The 22,431-nt window shown below is 44.2% G+C and overlaps 1 protein-coding gene across 4 annotated transcripts in view; it reads right to left on the bottom strand.

Moving 5' to 3' along the window:
* Positions 1–7,955: 7,955 nt before the first annotated feature.
* The window catches only part of LOC121535558 (matrix metalloproteinase-16), a 44,764-nt gene continuing 30,288 nt past the window's right edge, over positions 7,956–22,431 (bottom strand). For 2 of the 4 annotated variants that reach the window (XM_041842746.2, XM_045205962.1), the window contains 6 exons: positions 14,211–14,372; positions 13,715–13,932; positions 13,333–13,471; positions 10,836–10,986; positions 9,504–9,619; positions 7,956–9,078 (listed from right to left, as the gene is read on the bottom strand). In XM_041842746.2, coding sequence (XP_041698680.2) covers positions 8,711–9,078; positions 9,504–9,619; positions 10,836–10,986; positions 13,333–13,471; positions 13,715–13,932; positions 14,211–14,372 — 1,154 coding nt within the window. In that variant the 3' untranslated portion in view covers positions 7,956–8,710. Of the gene's footprint in view, positions 9,079–9,503; positions 9,620–10,835; positions 10,987–13,332; positions 13,472–13,714; positions 13,933–14,192; positions 14,373–22,431 lie in introns of all 4 variants that reach the window. The other 2 variants (XM_045205963.1, XM_045205961.1) reach the window with 1 other exon arrangement.

Genomic DNA, 22,431 nt, shown 5'->3' on the forward strand with positions numbered 1-22,431 from the left:
ATCGTCAACGCTGTTATGGTCAACCCTGTTACTTTAATCAGCACTTTCCCTGTTACTTTAATTGGCATTTTTCTTAATTTAACCTTTTGAGGTGAGATTTCTTTCTTCTATGAAGTGGAACACATGTTCTTTATGACAGAATATAACATTTAGGTAAAATAAGTAGTTATTTATGACAGAATTACACTACTCAAAAGCCACTCTTTTCGTGGTACGACCATAGAATTAGTTAGATGACTCATCTTTGTATCTGACCCATTATGGCATCTGTGAGAGCAACGGCAGCACCATCTCCATTTTTAAGTAGTCCCATTTCCTCTTCTTTTCTTTCTGAACCAAATCTTGTGTCATTCATTTATTGTGGCCACTAGATGGCGATGATACAGCTTAAATTCTTTCTAAACCAGGTAACCCAATTACATTTACATTTTAGTCATTTAGCAGACGCTCTTATCCAGAGCGACTTACAGTTAGTGAATACATTTTTTTTATTTTTTTTATACTGGCCCCCCGTGGGAATCGAACCCACAACCCTGGCGTTGCAAACGCCATGCTCTATCAACTGAGCTACATCCCTGCCGGCCATTCCCTCCCCTACCCTGGACGACGCTGGGCCAATTGTGCGCCGCCCATGAGTCTCCCGGTCGCGGCCGGCTGCGACAGAGCCTGGATTCGAACCAGGATCTCTAGTGGCACAGTTAGCACTGCGATGCAGTGCCTTAGACCACTGCGCCACTCAATTACCTGCTATACCCTACTATACCCTACTATTGTCTACTATACCCTGCTATAGCCTACTATAGCCTACCATACCCTAATATGGCCTACTATAGTCTACTATACCCTACTATACCCTATAATACCCTACTATACCCTACTATAGCCTACTATACCCTGCTATTGTCTACTATACCCTGCTATACCCTACTATACCCTACTATTGTCTACTATACCCTGCTATAGCCTACTATAGCCTACCATACCCTAATATGGCCTACTATAGCCTACAATACCCTGCTATAGCCTACTATAGCCTACTATATCCTACTATAGTCTACTATATCCTACTATAGTCTACTATACCCTACTATACTCTACTATACCCTACTATAGCCAACTATAGCCTACTACAGTTGAAGTCGGATGTTTACATACACTTAGGTTGAAGTCATTAAAACACGTTTTTCAACCACTCCACAAATTTCTTATTAACAAACTATAGTTTTGGCAAGTCGGTTAGGACATCTACTTTGTGCATGACACAAGTACTTTTTCCAGCAATTGTTTACAGACAGACTATTTCACTTATAATTCACTGTATCACAATTCCAGTGGGTCAGAAGTTGACATACACTAAGTTGACTGTGCCTTTAAACAGCTTGGAAAATTCCAGAAAATGATGTCATGGCTTTAGAAGCTTCTGATAGGCTAATTTACATAATTTGAGTCAATTGAAGGTGTACCTGTGGATGTATTTCAAGGCCTACCTTCAAACTCAGTGCCTCTTTGCTTGACATCATGGGAAAATCAAAAGAAATCAGCCGAGATGTGTAGACCTCCACAAGTCTGGTTCATCCTTGGGAGCCATTTCCAAACACCAGAAGGGACCACGTTCATCTGTACAAACAATAGTACACAAGTATAAACACCATGGGACCACACAGCTGTCATAACGCTCAGGAAGGAGACGCGTTCTGTCTCCTAGAGATTAACATACTGAGTTTAAATGTATTTGGCTAAGGTGTATGTAAACTTCCGACTTCAACTGTATACCCTATTATACCCTACTATAGCGCATCTGGTCCATCCAGTATAGCGAAAATGCAAACATTTCCTGGTGTAACATTTGAATAGTCCATGATTTATGGGGATGACTCATATCTTATGTAAAAATTAAGACAAGGATGGGGTCAGCATTTACACAGCAGCAACATAGGCTCAAAGATGGGGTCAGGCTGCAGTTCTAACAAAAAGATGCGACTTTATTAAGTCATCATAAACCCATCAGCTCATGACACAGTCAGGCATTAGTCTAATGACCAATCATTCTCAATTTTATTCCATAAAACTCTTAAACTATTTCTATAAGTTACCCCCTTTGATGTATGGAGTAGGTTGTGTACATAAAACATTTTTAGATACTTAAACGTTGGCAACAAAACAAATGCAAACTAATAAGAAAATTGCATGAGGGGTGAATGTTTGCTTTCTTAAGCTGCAAGCCACCTAAACTGTCCCAAAACAAAGAGGTCATGTTGTCCCAAAATCAGGAAAATCCTGGCTCCTTGCTCCTTTCTCCTGGCTCCTTGCTCCTTGCTCCTGGCTCCTGGCTCCTGGCTCCTGGCTCCTGGCTCCTGGCTCCTGGCTCCTGGCTCCTGGCTCCTTGCTCCTTGCTCCTTGCTCCTTGCTCCTTGCTCCTTGCTCCTTGCTCCTTGCTCCTGGCTCCTGGCTGCTGGTCTGACTAATTCATGCTGTGCTGCTCCCTTCATTAGGCCGACCGTACATGTCAGGCCAATGGCCATCTAGAGAAAATGATCTTTAACAAAACTGGGAAAGATCAAGCAAAACCTTCCCAATACCAAGACATCATGCATGCCATTGTCTTACAAATCCATCTTGCGCTTATCTATTTTCTGTTACACATGGCAGGCCTATTGTGTTGAGAAAGTTTGGGAAGCGTCCTCTATAAAGCCTGGGTCTGCACTGCTATGACACACACAGACATCAGACACGCTTCCCAAGAAGCCAGCAACCAGCAACTACTGAAGAAGACGCCAAACCAACTCCATCATCTCTGTGAAAAGTTTACTCCTAGCATCTGCTATGATCTCAACTGCTGCACCCATCCATGCATTCTGCAATGTGGTCTGGTAAAGTCTCACTGATCTCTGAATCCTTTCAACTAACAGTTCATTGTATGTTAGTCTGTCTCTGTCATAGTAGCATCTTGAGTAGTTTGGAATTGTGTTAATAACTAAGATGAGGATGATGCTTTTGGGAAATTAATTAAAAACTAACAGTACAGTAAGTAGATTGAAAACATACCATGTCTAATGAATATAGTCACATTACTGCAGCAGTTATATATCTATCTACACTAAACACTGAGTGTACAAAACATTAGGAACAACTTCCTAATATTGAGTTGCACCCCCTTTTGCCCTCAGAACAGCCTCAATTCGCCGGGGCATGGACTCTACAAGGTGTCGAAAGTGTTCCACAGGGATGCTGGCCCATGTTGACTCCAATGCTTCCCACAGTTGTGTCAACTTGGCTGGATGTCCTTTGGGTGGTGGATCATTCTTGATACACACGGGAAACTGTTGAGCGTGAAAAACCCAGCAGCATTGCAATTCTTGACATAAAATGGTGCGCCTGGCACCTACTACCATACCCTGTTCAAAGGCACTTAAATCTTTTGTCTTGCCCATTCACCCTCTGAATGGCACACATACACAATCCATGTCTCAATTGTCTCAAGGCTTAAAAATCATTCTTTAACCTGTCTCCTCCCCTTCATCTATACTGATTGAAGTGGATTTAACGTGACATCAATAAGGGATCATAGCTTTCACCTGGATTCACCTGATCAGTCTGTGTCATGGAAAGAGCAGTTTTGTACACTCAGTGTATATAAAACACAGGAAAAGCATGTTTTTGACTGCACTGTGCTTTAATATATCCTCTAAAATCATAGCTCACAATTCCACAACTGGTGCAGTTTATAACAATTTAAAACAGTGCAGCATTACAAGTAAGTTAATAAACACTGGTCTTTCTGACATCAGCCTCTCCAGTAAAGATAACAGCCAACCACGTCTCCAGATTACCTCCATGTCCTCTATCGAGATAACTATGGGCTGCCGGGTGTCGGTAAATCAGACATTTTCAATGTCAATCGAAAAATGGCACATCATCCCAGAATTTTCCTAGCCCAGTATTTTCATACAATAGTATCGCAGAGCCATGCTGTGAAAGACTAAAAAAATACAAAAACATTGCATACCATGTGAATATAATGTACTGTATATTTCTACTTATCAATGAATAAAAATAATTATACCAATTATACTAATTTGACCATTCCCACTGTGAAAGCTCAAAGTAGATTCTCTCAGATGAAATTGTGTCTTGTATTTTATGGTCCCCAAGTACCTCTGTAACTACTTTACCTTGGTCAGGGATAACCATAACTATTCCACTAGAAGGAGTAAAACCAACGTTGTTCCTTTCAGATTTAAGATTGGTATGGGGAAAGAAACCTTTTTGTAGTCAGCTGCCATTCTTTGGAATAGTCTTCCAAATAATTTTTAATTCATGGTCGGTTTCAAGTTCTCACTGAAAAAATTGCTAAATAGTAGCATGTCTCAAAACATGGATGAGAAGAAAATGCACAGCTTAGCATATGGGCTGGCTTTTGGTGCCTATGGTGTGTCATATTGTGATTGTCTTTTATATATTAGGGATTGATTGTTGTATATACACTGCTCAAAAAAAATAAAGGGAACACTTAAACAACACAATGTAACTCCAAGTCAATCACACTTCTGTGAAATCAAACTGTCCACTTAGGAAGCAACACTGATTGACAATAAATGTCACATGCTGTTGTGCAAATGGAATAGACAACAGGTGGAAATTATAGGCAATTAAAAAGACACCCCCAATAAAGGACTGGTTTTGCAGGTGGTGACCACAGACCACTTCTCAGTTCATATGCTTCCTGGCTGATGTTTTGGTCACTTTTGAATGCTGGCGGTGCTTTCACTCTAGTGGTAGCATGAGACGGAGTCTACAACCCACACAAGTGGCTCAGGTAGTGCAGCTCATCCAGGATGGCACATCAATGCGAGCTGTGGCAAGAAGGTTTGCTGTGTCTGTCAGCGTAGTGTCCAGAGCATGGAGGCGCTACCAGGAGACAGGTCAGTACATCAGGAGACGTGGAGGAGGCCGTAGGAGGGCAACAACCCAGCAGCAGGACTGCCACCTCCGCCTTTGTGCAAGGAGGAGCAGGAGGAGCACTGCCAGAGCCCTGCAAAATGACCTCCAGCAGGCCACAAATGTGCATGTGTCTGCTCAAACGGTCAGAAACAGACTCCATGAGGGTGGTATGAGGGCCCGACGTCCACAGGTGGGGGTTGTGCTTACAGCCCAACACCGTGCAGGACGTTTGGCATTTGCCAGAGAACACCAAGATTGGCAAATTCGCCACTGGCGCCCTGTGCTCTTCACAGATGAAATATTATATATATTATATGGTGTTCGGTCAAGGGACGAAACGGCTGTGACATTAATAATGTGTCTCATGCAGTACAGCCATTAATAATTGGTTCTGTGAGGATGATATGATCCTCTTATACGCCTCTGTCCCGTGATGCATGTCAAATGACCCCAGCCTGATTCATCTGCTACCTGTCACTGTTAATCAGAGATGTAGGACCTGCTGCTGTACTACTGTAACACCCCTGGACAATACATATCTCAAACCTTATGTTCACCATCTTTGACTTTAACTAATTAGCATATGGTTTTGCTGTAATCATCCCATCACACTGCTTTCACAGTGTGCTTTTAGTTTTTTGGTTTGTTGAATGTCATCAACTGTCAAGGACAAAACAGATGGGTATTAATATATGGGTCTGTGCTGTGTGGGTGTGTTTGTGTGTGTGCATGCGCGCCTGTACGTGTGTGTCTGTTTAAATTCTCCTAGAATTTTGCTTTTGGGTAAAGCCATAGGGTCGTCAGGTAAACGTCACCATAGACTTACTATGACAGTCCCCCCCAACCAAAGAGTGCACCTTTCACCTCTCTCTCTTTCTCTCTCTCAAAAGTCACGTCTCTTTTATCGAATGCTGTGTAATTGGCTCTACCCACTTCTATTAATGGCACTCCAAATGATCCCTAATGGCTTAACAGCATGTGTCAAAGCAGCAGAGAGAGAGGCACTCAAGAGACTGGTGAAGATAACACTTATCTACTTCCAGACAGACAGAGCTGGCAATCATGCCAGGCAGTTTTAACATTTAATGCTCCTGATTTTTATAACATTCTCCTTTGCCCTTAGTGGAGAAGATCTCATGTTAGTTGACTATATAATTATAGTGTTTTGGCTTGTTTGGCATTGATGCTGATCCTTTGTATACACTTATGGAATTCTCTATAACCAAACAGGCTTCAATGGCAAAGCCTTTTTTTAAACGGCGTATTCATCCTTTTGGTTTTGCCTTTTTTCAAATGTTCTCTATTGAGCTCTCTGCTTTCAAATATAGTATTTTATTCAATCATAATTTCTGTTGATACTACTAATGCTTTATTTTATTGTATGATAACTTAGAAATATCATTTTCTTAGATTTAAACACTTATAATGAAAATAACATTTACAAGAATGATGTGACTGTGCTGTACAATGCCAAAAACAAGCACGGGGATGACCAAACGCTGCACTGCGTTTTAAAATCCACTTTATTGACAGATTTTATCTTGCCCTCAGAACAATGCAACGAGATTAAGGTGCTGATGAGCACAGAGGAATAAATACACCAATAAATACAGTACTGACTGAACTGAACTAGCCTGACTGGCTCTGCTTCAGAGTTGGGTTCTATTTCAATTCAATTCAGTCCATTCAGGAAGTACACAGAATTCCAAGTTCTCATTGAGGAAAATTGGAATTGAAATTTCAGCATACTTCACGAATTGACATGGAATTGACCCCAACCCTGCCATGCTTTCAGACCTGTCTTTCAGACCCTCACCACAAACACACTTACCATTAAAACATGTAGGATAACATGGAGTGCAGGCAAGCTTTCTTCTTCCAGCTTAAATCATATGAGAATGTATAACCAACAGCAATTGGATGTTTGAAGAAAGTAGAGATATCCCTTTAGAACGTATCTGCCAATGTGAACATAATATTTCATGGCCTTCAAATGAGGAGAGGTCTGGGGAGCAGACCATTTAACATGGTTTAGAAAAAAATAATGTCTCTGCCATGTAAATCAAATACAAAACTACAATTACCATCAGTATTGTAGTTCATGAATAGCAATTCGTTATGACCCTTTTAAATGATCCATGGAGAACAACAATGAGAAATGAACTGGTTGTTATAAGATAGTTATAACATGTTATTACACATTAGTCTTATGGTTTGATAAGAGCCCTTTCGTTTTATGATTTCGAAGGGTTAAGATATAGTATTGATATAGCTGTTGATTTGGAGTTCAATATCCTGATTCTATAAGAGACCATATCCTTTGTAAGTAAAACATAGTTTTTACCACAAATGTGGAAAACTCTAATCCCTAAAAATGCTAATATAATTTTTTTCACATTCACCGGGAATCTCACATAAGGAGTCATCTCACACACGTCAAGAGGAACGTGACATCACAGAGCTCTACAGTGCGACCATTTTACTCGCATATGTGCCTACATATTTGGCTGTGCAACCTGGAATTTTAATTGAGGAGCACCAGTGCGCCTAGAAACAAATCAACCAGATGATAATTGTTGCAATGATTACTTCACTGTACCACAGGCCGAGTGCCATGGAGAATACACTGAGAGCAGATTCATGACCATCATGCTTGCACAATTACTACCTCAAACAATTGTTACCTCAAATATTTTTTATTGTGCTCCTAAATGTCTTTGTGTGCTCCTAAATGTATTTGTGTGCTCCTAAATTGTTCAACTGCTGCTGCTTCCCATAGACATTGTACATTTGGTACTGGCACTGACCCTGTATACAGCTTCCTCTCTTATTTCTTATTTCTCCTGTTTTTATATTTATTGTATTTTTTATTAGTTATACTCTTTTGATATTGAATATTGCACTGTTGGGTAGGGCTTGCAAGTTAAGCATTTCACTGTACTTGTGCATGTGACAAATACAACTTCAAACTTGACAGAGTGCACACCAGACCAGACCAGAGCAGAGCACACCAGACCAGAGCAGAGCACACCAGACCAGAGCACACCAGACCAGAGCAGAGCACACCAGACCAGACCAGAGCACACCAGACGGATGGTCACAGGCAGATATGGAAAAGACATGGCCAAAGAAAACGTGAGCGTGATGTAATGTCATGATGATGTTAGATCCATGGATTAGAATTAAACATCCCAACGAAGAATCTCGGAGTCGTAATCCTCTCTGGGAAGGTCATATTTGGTTTGGGTATCAGACAGTCCACCTCACAAGTACTAATCTTTTAAAGAGAATTCAATTCAAAAAGCACAGTCTGGGCAACTTGAACTTTACTAGGACACATCAAAAGTAGTAACCTATTACTAAATGATCCACTGTACTGTAGTTAGTAAGGGCTTGTTGTGGGCGTGCAAAGACAGAGATAGACATAGGTCCCACACAGCTTTCCTCTTTCTCCAATAACTACTGAGTGTACCCAAAGATAGTCAAGAGTCAAAGCAGACAGCTCTCAGTTGGAATTGGCAGCCACAGTCCCTCATAGTGTTGAATGAAGAGGGCTAGCTTCAATCCACCTTGTCTGTCACAAAGAGGGCAAAACACAGTTTTGACCATGTTAGGAGGACTCCTCTACTGTACTGTATATACTGTCCATCCACAGAAGGGCTTAGTTCAACAACTACAGAACAATATGAGTTTGATAACTCTTCCTTACAGTCCGTAGTGGGAGTTCCATACACCTCCTCTACAGTTCCAGTCCCCTCTCAGGTTTAGCTCAGACCCACTCCTGCATGGAGCGCTTGCAGTACAGTATGTGTCTCTGCGTGCTCTTCCTCCTGAACTGGAACACGGTGTAGAGCAGGACCATCATGCACAGCGCCAGGATACAGGGGATGGCGATAGCCACGGCCTTCTCCGTGCCCCCCGTGCTGTCCAGCTTGATGATGATGTCCACGTCACCACTGCTGCTGTCGTAGTGGCGCTCCTCCACCTCCGGAGGGCTCCAGTCCCAGTCGGGGTCGGCCGGTAGGCCGTCGCAGCCCATGAAGTCCCTCAGGATGGAGCGGGGGTAGCCCGGCTCCACACGCAACCGCTGGTTGTTGAACTTCCAGTACTCCTTCCCCTTGTAGAAGTAGGTGAATCCTGTTCACAGGAGGAGGAAAAAAACTTAACATTTAAACATTCATACAAGCTAATAAAATGACTTGTCCCAGAAAGTGCCCAAAAGTTTCTCCTTAACTTTGGTTTGCTAGTTTTAGAAACCAATCTTTACTTCCTGTACTGAGAAGCAAGGCATAAATAGATTATATAGAGGCCTATTTTAGTCATTAGAAAGAGATGTGATGCAGAGATGGAGGATGATATAGAGCAGGGGTATTCAACTCTTACCCTACGAGGTCCGGAGCCTGCTGGTTGTCTGTTCTACCTGATAATTAATTTCACCCACCTGGTGTCCCAGGTCTAAATTAGTCCCTGATTAGAGGGGAACAATGAAGAAATGCTATGGAACAGGCTTCGAGGTCCAGAGTTGAGTTGGAGAGGTATAGAGGGAGGATTGGATGGCCTACCGTTGGCCTTGTCCACAAACGCCCCCTGAGGAGAGTCAGGGATGCCCTTCCACACCGTGATGGGTTTGGGGTAACCAGGGTCCATGTTTCTCATGTCTTCATTGTACCTCCAATATCTAATGCCAGGTAGGAAAGAAACACTACGGTCAATATCCATAAAGACTACACACACATGGATGCATGCATGCACAAACAGTCACACGCACACACACACACACACACACACACATACACACACACACACAGTCACACGCACTAACATTATAATCTCATGATCTACTACACGTACACACATCTCTTTAGGATCAAGACAATGGAATTCTGTCAAACACAGAGGGATGAAGTCATGTTCGACAGAACATAATATCCGTGATATGAAACAGTTTGCTGCTGAATGATGACAAAGCATTTTATCTGCTCTCACAACAGGGTTAGGACCTCGTATGACTTGATCTATCATGACAGCTGCACCAAATGTTTGAGTCACATTGGTATACAATAAATAATGTACTAATTATAGCATCTTATCCTCTCACAGTCAACTTTATATCAGCTAGCCTGTATCACTGTCAGTGGCGTACCGCAGTTTGGCGAAACATTTGTAGTTTTAAAGCTAATCTCATACTATTCTACACATTTTGCCATGAGGCTAAAATAATATTTTGCATTTTTAGAGCTAATTTCCTGTAATTCTAAACGTTTTGCTACGGCTTATGACGTGTTCATATGCTATCTGGGGAGGGGGCCCAACCTCCAGGGGGCCCCCAGAGCTCGTGGGACCCCCCGCATTGCGGGGGCTGCAAGGGTGTGTGAAACGCCAATGATCATTGTCATTGACAAAACTAATACAGTATAATGTATAACCTACAATTCACAATCTAACCAATTGAATGTAATGGATAGATGGATAATTCTATAATCAGCTACATTCTACCTTCACTATGGATAAAACCAATGTAATTTAACGGATAGATGGATAATTCTATAATCAGCTACATTCTACCTTCACTATGGATAAAACCAATGTAGCGTAACAGATAGATGGATCATTCTATAATCAGCTACACTACCTTCACTATGGATAAAACCAATGTTTTGTAGCAGTTATATAAATAATTATATAATCAGCTACATTCTACCTTCACTATGGATAAAACCAATGTAATGTAATGGATAGATGGATAATTCTATAATCAACTACATTCTACCTTCACTATGGATAAAACCAATGTAATTTAACGGATAGATGGATAATTATATAATCAGCTACACTACCTTCACTATGGATAAAACCAATGTAATGTAATGGATAAATAAAAAAGTCAAACAGACCTGTCTCCCTTGAAGAAGTATGTCTTGGCTACGTCCTCCCACCACACAGCAGTCTCTATACTCTGGGTGGGCATCCCACTCCCAAACAGAGAGATGTCCTGCGGGTAGGTGGGCTGCAAAGTAGTGTCCTTGAACACCCAGAACCGGTTCCCTAAAACAAACACAGTCACAAATGGATCAGTGCTCATAATTGTCCATTATTCAAAAACAGAGCCTGGGTCCAAACATTATGTTTTACACTTTTGCTAGGAAATATCCCTTGCTTTTTGCTGTAACACGATGAGCATAATTGCCGTATAGCTGCTAAATTCAGTCTAATAATGAGGCCTTATTAGCATCGTTCACACAGACGTAAAGAGCTACTATAGTGTTGTGAGTATATTAGAGCTAGGATAGTGTTGTGAGTATATTAGAGCTAAGATAGTGTTGTGAGTATATTAACACTAAGATAGTGTTGTGAGTATATTAGAGCTAGGATAGTGTTGTGAGTATATTAGAGCTAAGATAGTGTTGTGAGTATATTAGAGCTAAGATAGTGTTGTGAGTATATTAGAGCTAGGATAGTGTTGTGAGTATATTAGAGCTAAGATAGTGTTGTGAGTATATTAGAGCTAGGATAGTGTTGTGAGTATATTAGAGCTAAGATAGTGTTGTGAGTATATTAGAGCTAGGATAGTGTTGTGAGTATATTAGAGCTAAGATAGTGTTGTGAGTATATTAGAGCTAGGATAGTGTTGTGAGTATATTAGAGCTAGGATAGTGTTGTGAGTATATTAGAGCTAAGATAGTGTTGTGAGTATATTAGAGCTAGGATAGTGTTGTGAGTATATTAGCACTAAGATAGTGTTGTGAGTATATTAGAGCTAAGATAGTGTTGTGAGTACAGTATATTAGAGATAAGATAGTGTTGTGAGTATATTAGAGCTAAGATAGTGTTGTGAGTATATTAGCGCTAAGATAGTGTTGGAGTATATTAAAGAGCTAATAATAGTCTTATGAGTGTATTAAAGAGCCACTCTACAGTAATGTTATTATAGTGAATACAGTAAGGGGCAACTATAGAGTTGTGAGTGAGTCAAGTCCAGCAAGTAGCTCCTCCATCAGCGAATAAATAAAGCATGAGACTCTTTGTGATCCTGCTGGAGGACAGATGTCATGTTAATCTGCCTGATGGAGGGATGCAGGGAATGATGGATGGAGGGAAGGAGGGATGGAGAAGGGGCTGAACTCTCACCCATTATTATACAGTACAATATCATACAGAACAAAATGGATGCTATTTAGAACATATAAGCAATATTTCTACTAATTGAAGTAGCATTCTCTTGTATACTTATTAATACACTGTAAAAAAACAACCTAGCTAATTATTAGTAAGAAACTGGTTCCACAGCCTTTTTTTTTGTTTAGCCAACTTTTCGGACAAAGTGTAACCTGAACTTAAAATGTTTAGTTTGCTCAACATGAGAAAACGTACGCAAAAATTAGATCCACTTTAAATTATGTGTACTTTGTCTCATATGTTCATTCAACTAGAAATTTATATTTTTGGCATCTTACAAAAGAAAAGTCTGTGGAACTCTTTACACAGCGCTTTTAACATACAATGTTTTCAACTTACATATCTGACACACATTATTACATTGTGGATGTTCATTTATACAGTAATTAGTATTCAACATGTCCTCACCTGGGATTTGAACTCACAACCTCTTGGTTCATGTCATTCCGATCGTCCTGCTACGCCACCACGTCTGTGTCAATTATCAGCTAATCTGACTATTCAAATTTTGCCTACGTTCTCTCATGTTGGAACTAAAAATGTTACATTCTGGTAACACTTTGACTGAAAAGTTGAGTAAACAAGGCTGTGGAACCATTTACTTAATAATATGTAGCTGAAACAACTAGATTTTTAATTTTTTTACAGTGTATGACACTGTGATGACCACAAACAAAATACTTTGCTCTGTCTTTCTCTCTAAATTGCTCTCCTCTAACTAACCTTCAAACCTAATGCTACCTTCTGCTGATATAAGAGTAAAATAAGGTCCCTTTTGTCTCCTCCATCTCTCTTTCTCTCCCCCCTCTCTCTCTTTCTCCCCCCCCCTCTCTTTCTCTCCCCCTCTCTCTCTTTCTCTCCCCCTCTCTTTCTCTCCCCCTCTCTCTCTTTCTCCCCCCCCTCTCTCTTTCCCCCTCTCTCTTTCTCTCCCCCCCTCTCTCTTTCTCTCCCCCTCTCTCTCTTTCTCTACCCCCTCTCTCTCTTTCTCTCTCTCTCTTTATCTCCCCCTCTCTCTCTCTCTCCCCCCTCTCTCTTTCTCTCCCCCTCTCTCTCTTTCTCCCCCCTCTCTCTTTCTCTCCCCCTCTCTCTTTCTCTCCCCCCTCTCTCTCTTTCTCTCCCCCCTCTCTCTCTTTCTCTCCCCCCCTCTCTCTTTATCTCCCCCCCTCTCTCTTATTCTTTCCTCTCCTCCAACTCTCATTACTCTCTTTCTCTCACCTTTGAAGAAGACAAACTTCCCCTCGCTGTTTTCGTAGACGGCGTCGATCTTGGCGGGCAGGCCTCTCCAGAAGAAGTTGATCTCCATGGGGTAGCCAGGGACCACCGAGTTGTCCCTCACCCTCCAGAACCACTGGTCCTACACACGTAGACCAAAACACTTGATATTTTTCCTTATATTCGTCCCCTTCTCTCTACTGTAATATTACCCAAACTCTGAAACCTGCTTTGTTGTCTAATACCAGCAGTGATTGATTCCACTGAAACCCTTCAGTGCCAATCTCTACCTCCTCATGCAAACATACCTTTTTAACACTGTGTTCATGAGATTATATAGGGTAGACAAGTGTACATCATACAGTATCTGTACATGCCAACCTACCTTGAATACGAACAACTCTTGTCTGAGGATGGCCAGGGTGTTGAAGCCTCCGTCACAGATGTTGGGTTTGGCATTGGGGTTGGAGGGTTTTGCGCCCTGAGGAGGGCGGTGTGGCCGGACCTGGCGGTCATGCTTACGGGGTTCCGAGGGGGGGTGGAAGCGTGGGGGAGGGGCCGTGGGTGGGGCTCTGGTGGGCTGGGCGGACCTGTCTGGTGGACCTGGAGATGAATGGGCTACATTAGCATAGCCAGCTAACTAGCTAAGGGCATCAAAAAATTACATATTATCATTGTAATTATTTTGTCATTGAACATTATCATTGAACATTTGTTCCTTCAATGAAAACAATGAAACTCACTTTAAAAAACATATACACAAGACAAATATTAACATACTACTTGGTGAAGATTTAGTGTAATAAACAGATTTTGAGGGCATTCTTCTAATATAATAAAATAAAATGTAGGAAATTCAGTACCATAGATAGACACAGTACCATAGATTTTCTGGATGCCCTGAAGGTCATCGTGAGGTAGTTTAAAGTTCTCTGTGTCCATGTACTGATAGAAGGGAGCCATGATGGCTGTGGGGTCGTTGGAGTGCTCCAGACCCAGGGCGTGGCCCAGCTCATGGACTGCCACCAAGAACAGGTCATTACCTGGGAAGGGCAATAGAGACTATGGATTAGATACACACACACACACACACACACACCACAGGAGGTTGGTGGCACCTTAATTGGGGAGGACAGGCTCGTGGTAATGACTGGAGTGAAATGAGTGGAATGGTATCAAATACATCAAACACATGGTTTCCACGTGTTTGATGTCATTCCATTTGCGCCGTTCCAGCCATTATTATGAGCCGTCCTCCCCTCAGCAGCCTCCACTGATACACACACGCACAAACACACATCCGTACGAAGCTGGCACATTTCCAGTTGAATTTGTACAGATGTGTATCACCATGTAAATCACACTGCTGACATTTACTATAGTCTGACTTTATTGGGCTAGAATTCATACGGTTTTGTGTTTTTCACCTGGGGATTCTGCTCTATTATGTACTGCAAGGTTAGAAAGAGGCTATTGAGGCTGGGAGACGTCTACAGGGAGCCACAGCTTACACAGAGAAGAGTGGTCCCTGCCCAGGGCAATGGAACACTCATCATGTCCTGCTATACAACACACGTGCACAACACACACACACACACACACAGCATCAGGACCACAGTAATACGTGCATGACTCCACGGTACTGTCAACATTCAGTGTAATAATAGTGTCAGGTTGATTTTGTGATCGCTTTGGAAAAATCTACAAAATAGAGTTTCTCTCTATAGCATGTGACTGAAGATATCCCTGGGAAATGGCTGCCCTTAACAACATGATATCTACTCCAGCCAGGAGCACAGAGAGCCAGGAACACAGAGAGCCAGGAGCACAGAGAGCCAGGAGAACATAGAGCCAGCATCACAGAGATCCAGGAGCACAGAGAGCCAGGAACACAGAGAACACAGTAACAACAGCAGCAGCTGACCCTCTGCCAGCAGTTAAAAGGTTACTACACTAAGATCCTATCTACACAACTAGCCATCCTAACCCCACCCCCACTAATCCATCTATCCTATCTACACAACTAGCCATCCTAACCCCACCCCCACCACCATCTATCCTATCTACACAACTAGCCATCCTAACCCCACCCCCACCACAATCTATCCTATCTACACAACTAGCCATCCTAACCCCCCCCCACCACCATCTATCCTATCTACACAACTAGCCATCCTAACCCCCCCACCACTCCATCTATCCTATCTACACAACTAACCATCCTAACCCCCCACCACCATCTATCCTATCTACACAAAAACCCATCCTAACCCCCCCAACACTCCATCTATCCTATCTACACAACTAGCCATCCTAACCCCCCACCACTCCATCTATCCTATCTACACAACTAGTCATCCTAACCCCCCACCACCATCTATCCTATCTACACAACTAGCCATCCTAACCCCCCACCATCTATCCTATCTACACAACTAGCCATCCTAACCCCCCCACCACCATCTTTCCTATCTACACAACTAGCCATCCTAACCCCCCACCACTCCATCTATCCTATCTACACAACTAGCCATCCTAACCCCCCCCCCCCCATCACCATCTATCCTATCTACACAACTAGCCATCCTACCCCCCACCATCTATCCTATCTACACAACTAGCCATCCTAACACCCCCCACCACACCATCAATCCTATCTACAGAACTAGCCATCCTAACCCCCCCACCACCATCTATCCTATCTACACAACTAGCCATCCTAACCCCCCCCTACTCCATCTATCCTATCTATACAACTACCCATCCTAACCCCCCACCACTACTCCATATATCCTATCTACACAACTAGCCATCCCAAACCCCCCACTCCCACCACTCCATCTATCCTTTCTACATAACTAGCCATCCTAACCCCCCCCCCCCACCACTCCATCTATCCTTTCTACACAACTAGCCATCCTAACACCCCCCCCACTACTCCATCTATCCTATCTACACAACTAGCCATCCGAACACCCCCACCCCACCACTCCATTTATCCTTTCTACACAACTAGCCATCCTAATCCCCCCCACTACTCCATCTATCCTATCTACACAACTAGCCATCCTAACCCCCCCACCACACCATCTATCCTATCTACACAACTAGCCATCCTAACCCACCCACCACCATCTATCCTATCTACACAATTAGCCATCCTAACCCCCCATCACCATCTATCCTATCTACACAACTGGCCATCCTAACCCCCCCACCCCACCACTCCATCTATCCTATCTACACAACTAGCCATTCTAACGCCCCCACCCCACCACTCCATCTATCCTATCTATACAACTAGCCATCCTAACCCCCCACCACCCCCATCTATCCTATCTACACAACTAGCCATCCTAACCCCCCATCACCATCTATCCTATCTACACAACTAGCCATCCTAACCCCCCCACCACTCCATCTATCCTATCTACACAACTAGCCATCCTACCCTCCCCCACTACTCCATCTATCCTATCTATACAACTAGCCATCCTAACCCCCCACTACTCCATCTATCCTATCTACACAACTAGCCATCCTAACCACCCCACCCCCACCACTCCATCTATCCTTTCAACACAACTAGTCATCCTAACCCCCCCACCCTTACGACTCCATCTATCCTTTCTACACAACTAGCCATCCTAACCCCCTCACCCCCACCACTCCATCTATCCTATCTACACTTTCTACACAACTAGCGATCCTAACCCCCCCCACCACTCCATCTATCCTATCTACACAACTAGCCATCCTAACCCCCCTCCACCACCATCTATCCTATCTACACAACTAGCCATCCTAACCCCCCCACCACCATCTATCCTATCTACACAACTAGCCATCCTAACCCCCTCCCACCACTCCATCTATCCTATCTACACTTTCTACACAACTAGCCATCCTAACCCCCCCACCACTCCAACTATCCTGTCTACACAACTAGCCATCCTAATCTCCCACCACCCCTAACACCATCTATCCTATCTACACAACTAGCCATCCTACCCCCACCATCTATCCTATCTACATAACTAGCCATCCCTAAACCCCCACCCCACCACTCCATATATCCTATATACACAACTAGCATCCTAACCCCCACCACTCCATCTATCCTATCTACACAACTAGCCATCCCTATCCCCCACCCCCACCACTCCATCTATCCTTTCAACACAACTAGTCATCCTAGCCTCCACCCCTACGACTCCATCTATCCTTTCTACACAACTAGCCATCCTAACCCCCTCACCCCCACCACTCCATCTATCCTATCTACACTTTCTACACAACTAGCCATCCTAACCCCCACCACTCCATCTATCCTATCTACACAGCTAGCCATCCTAACCCCTCACCACCATCTATCCTATCTACACAACTAGCCATCCTAACCCCCACCACCATCTATCCTATCTACACAACTAGTCATCCTAACCCCCTCACCACTCCATCTATCCTATCTACACTTTCTACATAACTAGCCATCCTAACCCCCCACCACTCCAACTATCCTATCTACACAACTAGCCATCCTAACCCCCCACCACCCCCACCACCATCTATCCTATCTACACTAACTAGCCATCCTACCCCCACCATCTATCCTATCTACATAACTAGCCATCCTAACCCCCCACCCCCACCACTCCATCTATCCATATACACAACTAGCAATCCTAACCCCCACCCCTACCATTCCATCTATCCTTTCTACACAACTAGCCATCCTAATCCCCCCACCCCACCACTTTATCTATCCTTTCTACACAACTAGCCATCCTATCCCCTGCCCCACTACTCCATCTATCCTATCTACACAACTAGCCATCTTAACCCCCACTACTCCATCTATCCTATCTACACAACTTGCCATCCTAACCCCCCCCACCCCCACCACTCCATCTATCCTTTCTACAAAACTAGCAATCCTAACCTCCCACCCTAACATCCATCTATCCTTTCTACACAACTAGCCATCCTAACTCCCAACCACCCCCACCACTCCATATATCATTTTTACACTAATACCATCCTAACCCCCCACCCCACCACTCCATCTATCCTTTCTACACAACTAGCCATCCTAACCCCCCACCATCTATCCTTTCTAGCACAACTAGCCATCCTAACCCCCCACCCCCACCACTCCATCTATCCTATCTACACCTTCTACACAACTAGCCATCCTAACCCCCACCATCTATCCTATCTACACAACAAGTCATCCTAACCCACCACACCATCTATCCTATCTACACAACTAGCCATCCTAACCCCCATCACCATCTATCCTATCTGCACAACTAGCCATCCTAACCCCCCTACCACCATCTATCCTATCTACACAACTAGCCATCCTAAACCCCCCACCATCTATCCTATCTGCACAACTAGCAATCCTAACCCCCATCACACCATCTATCCTATCTACACAACTAGCCATCCTAACCCCCACACCACCATCTATCCTATCTACACAACTAGCCATCCTAACCCCCCCATCACCATCTATCCTATCTACACAATTAGCCATCCTAAACCCCCCTACCCCCACCACCATCTATCCTATCTACACAACTGGCCATCCTAACCCCCCCCACCACACCATCTATCCTATCTACACAACTATCCATCCTAACCCCCCCACCACCATCTATCCTATCTACACAACTAGCCATCCTACCTCCACCATCTATCCTATCTACACAACTAGCCATCCTAACCCCCCACCACACCATCTATACTATCTACACAACTAGCCATCCAAACCCCCCACCACCATCTATCCTATCTACACAACTAGCCATCCTAACCCCCATCACCATCTATCCTATCTACACAACTAGCCATTCTAAACCCCCCCACCTCACCACCATCTATCCTATCTACACAACTAGCATCCTAACCCCCCACCACTCCATCTATCCTATCTACACAACTAGCCATCCTAACCCCCCACTACTCCATCTATCCTATCTATACAACTAGCCATCCTAACCCCCACCACTATTCCATCCTATCCTATCTACACAACTAGCCATCCTAACCCCCCACTACTCCATCTATCCTATCTATACAAACTAGCCATCCTAACCCCCACCACAATTCCATCTATCCTATCTACACAACTAGCCATCCTAATCCCCCACCAACACCACTCCATCTATCCTATCTACACAACTAGCCATCCTAACCCCCCACCCCACCACTCCATCTATCCTTTCATACACAACTAGCCATCCTAACCCCCATCACCATCTATCCTATCTACACAACTAGTCATCCTAACCCCACTACTCCATCTATACTATCCTATACAACTAGCCATCCTAACCCCCAACCACTACTCCATCTATCCTATCTACTAAACTAGTCATCCCTAACTCCCCACCCCCACCACTCATCTATCCTTTCTACACAACTAGCCATCCTACATCCCCCCACCCCCACCCCCACCACTCCATCTATCCTTTCTACACACAACTAGCCATCCTAACCCCCCCACCCCTAACACTCATCTATCCTTTCTACACAACTAGCCACCCTAACCCCATCCACCCCCACCACTCCATCATCGGCGCCTTTTTACACAACTAGCCATCTAACCCCCACCCCACCACTCCATCTATCCTTTTCTACACAACTAGCCATCCTAACCCCCCCACCACTCCATCTATCCTATCTACACAACTAGCCATCTAACCCCTCCACCACCGTCTATCCTATCTACACAACTAGCCCATCCTATTACCCCCACCACCATCTATCCTATCTACACAACTAGCCATCCTAACCCCCTCCCACCACTCCATCTATCCTATCTAACTTTCTACATAACTAGCCATCCTAACCCCCCACCACTCCAACTATCCTATCTACACAACTAGCCGTCCTAACCCCCCCACCACCCCCACCATCTATCCTATCTACACAACTAGTCCATCCTACCCCCACCATCTATCCTATCTACATAACTAGCCATCCTAACCCCCCCCACCCCCACCACTCCATCTATCCTATATACACAACTAGCAATCCTAACCCCCCCACCCCTACCATTCCATCTATCCTTTCTACACAACTAGCCATCCTAACCCCCCCACCCCACCACTTTATCTATCCTTTCTACACAACTAGCCATCCTAACCCCTGCCCCACTACTCCATCTATCCTATCTACACAACTAGCCATCTTAACCCCCCACTACTCCATCTATCCTATCTACACAACTTGCCATCCTAACCCCCCACCCCCACCACTCCATCTATCCTTTCTAAAAACTAGCAATCCTAACCTCAACCCTAACACTCCATCTATCCTTTCTACACAACTAGCCATCCTAACCCCAACCACCCCCACCACTCCATATATCATTTTTACACAACTAGCCATCCTAACCCCACCCCACCACTCCATCTATCCTTTCTACACAACTAGCTATCCTAACCCCCCCCACCATCTATCCTTTCTACACAACTAGCCATCCTAACCCCCCACCCCCACCACTCCATCTATCCTATCTACACCTTCTACACAACTAGCCATCCTAACCCCCCCCACCATCTATCCTATCTACACAACAAGCCATCCTAACCCCCCCCACCACACCATCTATCCTATCTACACAACTAGCCATCCTAACCCCCATCACCATCTATCCTATCTACACAACTAGCCATCCTAACCCCCCACCACCATCTATCCTATCTACACAACTAGCCATCCTAACCCCCCACCATCTATCCTATCTACACAACTAGCAATCCTAACCCCCCCATCACACCATCTATCCTATCTACACAACTAGCCATCCTAACCCCCACACCACCATCTATCCTATCTACACAACTAGCCATCCTATCTCCCATCACCATCTATCCTATCTACTACAATTAGCCAATCCTAAACCCCCTACCCCCACCACCATCTATCCTATCTACACAACTGGCCATCCCAACTCCCCCACCACACCATCTATCCTATCTACACAACTATCCATCCTAACCCCCACCACCATCTATCCTATCTACACAACTAGCCATCCTACCCCCCACCATCTATCCTATCTACACAACTAGCCATCCTAACCCCCCACCACACCATCTATACTATCTACACAACTAGCCATCCAAACCCCCCACCACCATCTATCCTATCTACACAACTAGCCATCCTAACCCCATCACCATCTATCCTATCTACACAACTAGCCATTCTAAACCCCCCCACCTCACCACCATCTATCCTATCTACACAACTAGCATCCTAACTCCCCACCACTCCATCTATCCTATCTACACAACTAGCCATCCTAACCCCCCACTACTCCATCTATCCTATCTATACAACTAGGCCATCCCTAAACTCCCCCACCACTATTCCATCTATCCTATCTACACAACTAGCCATCCTAACCCCCACTACTCCATCTATCCTATCTATACAACTAGCCATCCTAACCCCACACCACTATTCCATCTATCCTATCTACACAACTAGCCATCCTATTACCCCCACCAACACCACTCCATCTATCCTATCTCACAACTAGCCATCCTAACCCCCCACCCCCACCACTCCATCTATCCTTTCTACACAACTAGCCATCCTAACCCCCATCACCATCTATCCTATCTACACAACTAGTCGTCCTAACCCCCCACTACTCCATCTATACTATCTATACAACTAGCCATCCTAACCCCCAACCACTACTCCATCTATCCTATCTACACAACTAGCCATCCTAACCCCCCACCCCCACCACTCCATCTATCCTTTCTACACAACTAGCCATCCTACTCCCCCCCACCCCCACCCCCACCACTCCATCTATCCTTTCTACACAACTAGTCCATCCTAACCCCCACCCCTAACACTCCATCTATCCTTTCTACAACTAGCCACCCTAACCCCATCCACCCCCACCACTCCATCTATCCTTTTTACACAACTAGCCATCCTAACCCCACCCCACCACTCCATCTATCCTTTCTACACAACTAGCCATCCTAACCCCCCCACCCCACCACTCCATCTATCCTTTCTACACAACTAGCCATCCTAACCCCCACACCCCCACCACTCTATCTA

Source organism: Coregonus clupeaformis, chromosome 21, assembly GCF_020615455.1.
Source record: "Coregonus clupeaformis isolate EN_2021a chromosome 21, ASM2061545v1, whole genome shotgun sequence".
NCBI lineage: Eukaryota > Metazoa > Chordata > Actinopteri > Salmoniformes > Salmonidae > Coregonus > Coregonus clupeaformis.